The sequence below is a fragment of the Corvus brachyrhynchos genome, unplaced genomic scaffold (genome assembly GCF_000691975.1).
Source record: "Corvus brachyrhynchos isolate BGI_N302 unplaced genomic scaffold, ASM69197v1 scaffold23, whole genome shotgun sequence".
NCBI lineage: Eukaryota > Metazoa > Chordata > Aves > Passeriformes > Corvidae > Corvus > Corvus brachyrhynchos.
The window spans coordinates 12,181,689-12,185,597 of record NW_008238983.1 but is presented as its reverse complement, the minus strand read 5'-3'; the positions used below and the strand labels follow the sequence as shown (position 1 = coordinate 12,185,597).

The 3,909-nt window shown below is 36.4% G+C and overlaps 1 protein-coding gene across 1 annotated transcript in view; it reads right to left on the bottom strand.

Annotated features, from left to right (window-relative positions):
• The window catches only part of ABCA13 (ATP binding cassette subfamily A member 13), a 175,725-nt gene that overhangs the window by 76 nt on the left and 171,740 nt on the right, over positions 1-3,909 (bottom strand). The window contains exons 57-58 of the mRNA XM_017738711.1: positions 3,840-3,907; positions 1-2,350 (exon numbers count right to left, since the gene is read on the bottom strand). The exon at positions 1-2,350 is cut by the window's left edge and continues 76 nt beyond it. Coding sequence (XP_017594200.1) covers positions 2,261-2,350; positions 3,840-3,907 — 158 coding nt within the window. The 3' untranslated portion in view covers positions 1-2,260. The remainder of the gene's footprint in view (positions 2,351-3,839; positions 3,908-3,909) is intronic.

The following is a 3,909-nucleotide window of genomic DNA, read 5'->3' as shown; positions in this document are numbered from 1 at the left end:
ACAATTTCATACAAATCACACCTTTTGGCTCAACTGCCTCACACTGCAAGGACTGGCACCATCGCCTTTGCAAAATTCCTAAATTTCCTTGAGTACATTACATTTTTTTAAGGACTTGTGAGGGTTGAGACAGAGATATTAGTTTATAAAAACAAAACAAAACCCAAAGAAAATCAATCAGTCATAATATCAGCAATCTACAGGTGTAGCCATACCAGCAAAAAATAAAAAAAAAAAGCCTGAAGCCCTTTGCAGAGCCACCACAAAAATAAAATCTACTGTGCACATGACTGCCACACCTTCCCTTCTATCGTTTTTCAGCTGAGTAAGAGCTACAGAAATGTTCTTCAGTGGAGTGGTTTCAGACTATGACTCAGAGATCCTTGGCTGCTCCTTGAACGCTCAGTTTCTTCCATCCTGAGGTGGTGTAATTAAGCAGGATACTTCAATTATGGCTTACTTCTGTATCTGCCCAAGTTTCCTGCCTCTGCCTTCTTTTTTCCTTCATGTCCCCTACTTCTTTCACACCCTGCTTTGTAAAATTGACCTTTTTTTGTTCTAATTGGGGACCTTAGAAACCTTCCACTCCTAGCCTCATGCAGAAATTAAAGATAACTGTTTTGACATCAAATATGGACATCCCATTGTGCTGTGGCATTTCTACCAGGGTGGTGGCTGTTGGGATTTAATGGTTCCGAGGTGCTTTGGATCTTCAGTAGCTTGGCAGAGTTCTGATATTATGCAGCAGGCTGTATATACCAAGCCATTCTCATGATAAAGCACTTTCATAAGCTCACTCACTCTGACCCATATGTACATGCAGAAAAAGCTTGTAAATCTTCAGGGTTTTATTTATTTTTCAAGGACTTAATTTCATCTTCATAGAAATAGGCAACCTGAAATCCTGATTTTCAAAAAAGCATAATGGGCCAAAGTAACATGAACAAATCAAGCCTCAATAAACAGTCTTTTGAGTCAGCTTGCAAAGCCTAAAACACAAATATATATTTTTTAATATTTCATCATTGTACAGAAGGGAATTACAGCATCAGCACTGCAACATTGGCCATTTAAAATCAAATTCTTCCATCTCCAAGTGAACTTCCCTCTCCCCTGACCACCCAAAATCATATTGCAGCAATTAACTTCTAAGTCACTGGTTCTACAGTTTGTTATTTGACAGCATAGTCCAATAAAAGTGGCATGAGCTAATATCATAAGAGTTTCAAAGACTTGTTTTGGATGAGACAGTCACTTACTAAAAAAAGGAGTCATACTTTTTTTTCTCCAGGCACAATATGCAAGGACTTTTTATTCATTAAATTTTCATATTCAGCCTATACTTATTTTACACAAGTACAGGCTGAAAACTGTGGCCTTGTCTGAAGTATCTAACATAATACATATTTATTGAGAAGTTTATTGGTCACTCTCTGAAAGTTTACCTTCTTTTCCTTTAACATTCCCATTAAACAGCATTTTGTCATTCTTTTTGAATGAAAAGGAAACAAAAAGATGAGAAAAACAAAATAGGTCATTAAAAAGGTACTTCAGAATACTTCCAGCAGCAATCCGCAGGCTTAGGGGAAAGATCATTGTCAAGTATGATTTATGGAAACTTGTTAAATTTACTTAAGATAACTGGGAGGCAGACTAAGTTAGTACACTAATAACCTCTTTAGCATAAGGCCTTATGGAATACAGTGCATTCTTTATGCAATAAAAAGGCTAATTTAGCTTGTCATAACACAGAACTGAATTAACAGGGAAGTTGAAAGGCTCTCAATTTGTGTGATTAAATAAAAATATTGGGTGATAGTCAAGCTATTGCTACCATTCAATTGTTTTTTCTTGCCTTATCATGTAAAAATTAGATATTAAGTGTGCATGCAAGAAAGTACTATAGTCAAATGAATGCAGAGCCACCACCAAAAAAAAATCTACTATGCACGGACATTTCAGATCAGCCTTTTTTTTTCCTACATTAATTAGACCATTTGTATTTTTAAATTTCAGTTACATTAAGAAAGGATTATTTTTGGCAGATTTTTGGTCTGCATATAATCAGTTTCTTGCTTAAACAAGAGCTAGTACCATTCCTTCTAGCCTACAGAGGACTACTCACCTCTGCTTCTACTATTTGTTTCTTACACACGAATTGTTCACATTTGAAAAGTTATTGAATGTAACTTGTGTGTATATATGATCAAACTCACACACACACACAGGTGTTATGTTGAAGCTGTATCCCATTCTGAGCCTAGACTGGGACATGATCATGATGAACAACAGGAGATCCTTGTGAAGAATGCGAGACTCTTTGTTGTTGGGTAGCAAAATTAATGAATACCTGTAAGAAATGATAAAAAGTAGAATTTTCAAAACAACAGTACTTGAATCCAGACTTTGGTGATATAGGTGATGATATTTTTTAGCTGCTCTTCTAAGCTTTTTTGACAAAATAATTAATAACACATGTTGAGGGAAGCCCTCTAAAAACCTGTTTTACAAATTCTAGACATAATCCCTCTTGCCCTCTCCAGCTAAGACAGGGGTTGATAGATGATAAAAGTTATGGTAAAATGAGTTACTGAGATATGAAAATTACATTTTATGCACAATTAAATGGGAAACAATGGTTTTAATTGTCTTTGAATGACACACCTAAAGAATCTGAGTCTGTTGTTTCTGCCAATAAATATCACAGATGAGGGTGCAAATGTTTCAAGGTGAAAGCATACTTCTGATTCAACAACTAATGTGCCTCCTTGAATTTTTTTGGTTTTTTTTAAACACAGATCTTACTACAGAAATACTTGTTTCAGTTTTAATCACACAACTATTTGACAGAAAGGAATGTAGAGGGAAAAAAGGCTCTTCTTTATTCAAATGATCCTCTTCATGTGCAAACAAACTTGGGGTGCATTATAAGTGTGTTTGTTACTGTGAAGAACTATTTTCCTGTTTAAAACTGACTGACAGTCAGGGAGAAGAAGCAGTGGTAGGTGTCTGAGGTGATGCATCACTGTGAAAAATGGAGACAAAGTAAACCTGAGTGAACAATGCCTGAAGAAATAGGCTGAAATTATCTTACATGCAGTCATTCAGTGAATAGATCATTTGCAAGTAGTTAGTAGTCCAGCTCAGAGGAGAATACTTCAATAATGATTTGCACATGGGAAAAAGGAACAAGTTCACACCATCAATCATACAAAATTAATATTTTGACTAGATGTAACTCTCAGTTTGCAGAATGAATAACAAGCAGTTGCATATGAAGATGCTGTAACACATCACGATCACCCAGAAATCCCATGCTTGCCATCAATGTGTTCTTCCTTTTCTCACAATAGGATTTCATGGTCTTTAGCAGTCAGATCTCTTCTGTCTGTGCACTTAAAATTCTCAAAGGAAAATGTTCTGAAAGTCTAAAGTTTACCACTATTTACAGAGACTGGTTCAGCCTGTTCAAGGACATTAGTAAGATCCCAGCTTTTGGATTGTGGAGGTGGCAGTTCACAGTCCCTCCTTGTCATCCAACCAGATGCATCTAAGCACAGATTATGCTTGTGCACACTACAAGTGTGTGGCTTGCTGTGATGCTTTTACTAGCTCACCTCCAGTATAAAAGCAGTGTGAGACATGGAATTACTGTGTGACCTGAGATGGCCTGGAACTGCTGGAGTATTGCATATATTCAGGTGGCTCAGCAAATGGTAGAGTATTCTACTACATCAATAAACATAATACACAGCACGTTTAGACAACAACAAAAAAAAGGCATAGTGGCTGAGAAAGTATGGGGGCTAGGAATAAAACAAAGAAAATTAATAAAATACCTGCTCTAATGTGGTTTGGCTAATGGAGTAGTGTTTGATTTGGAGAAAAGCTTTGTTATTCTCTAGGACT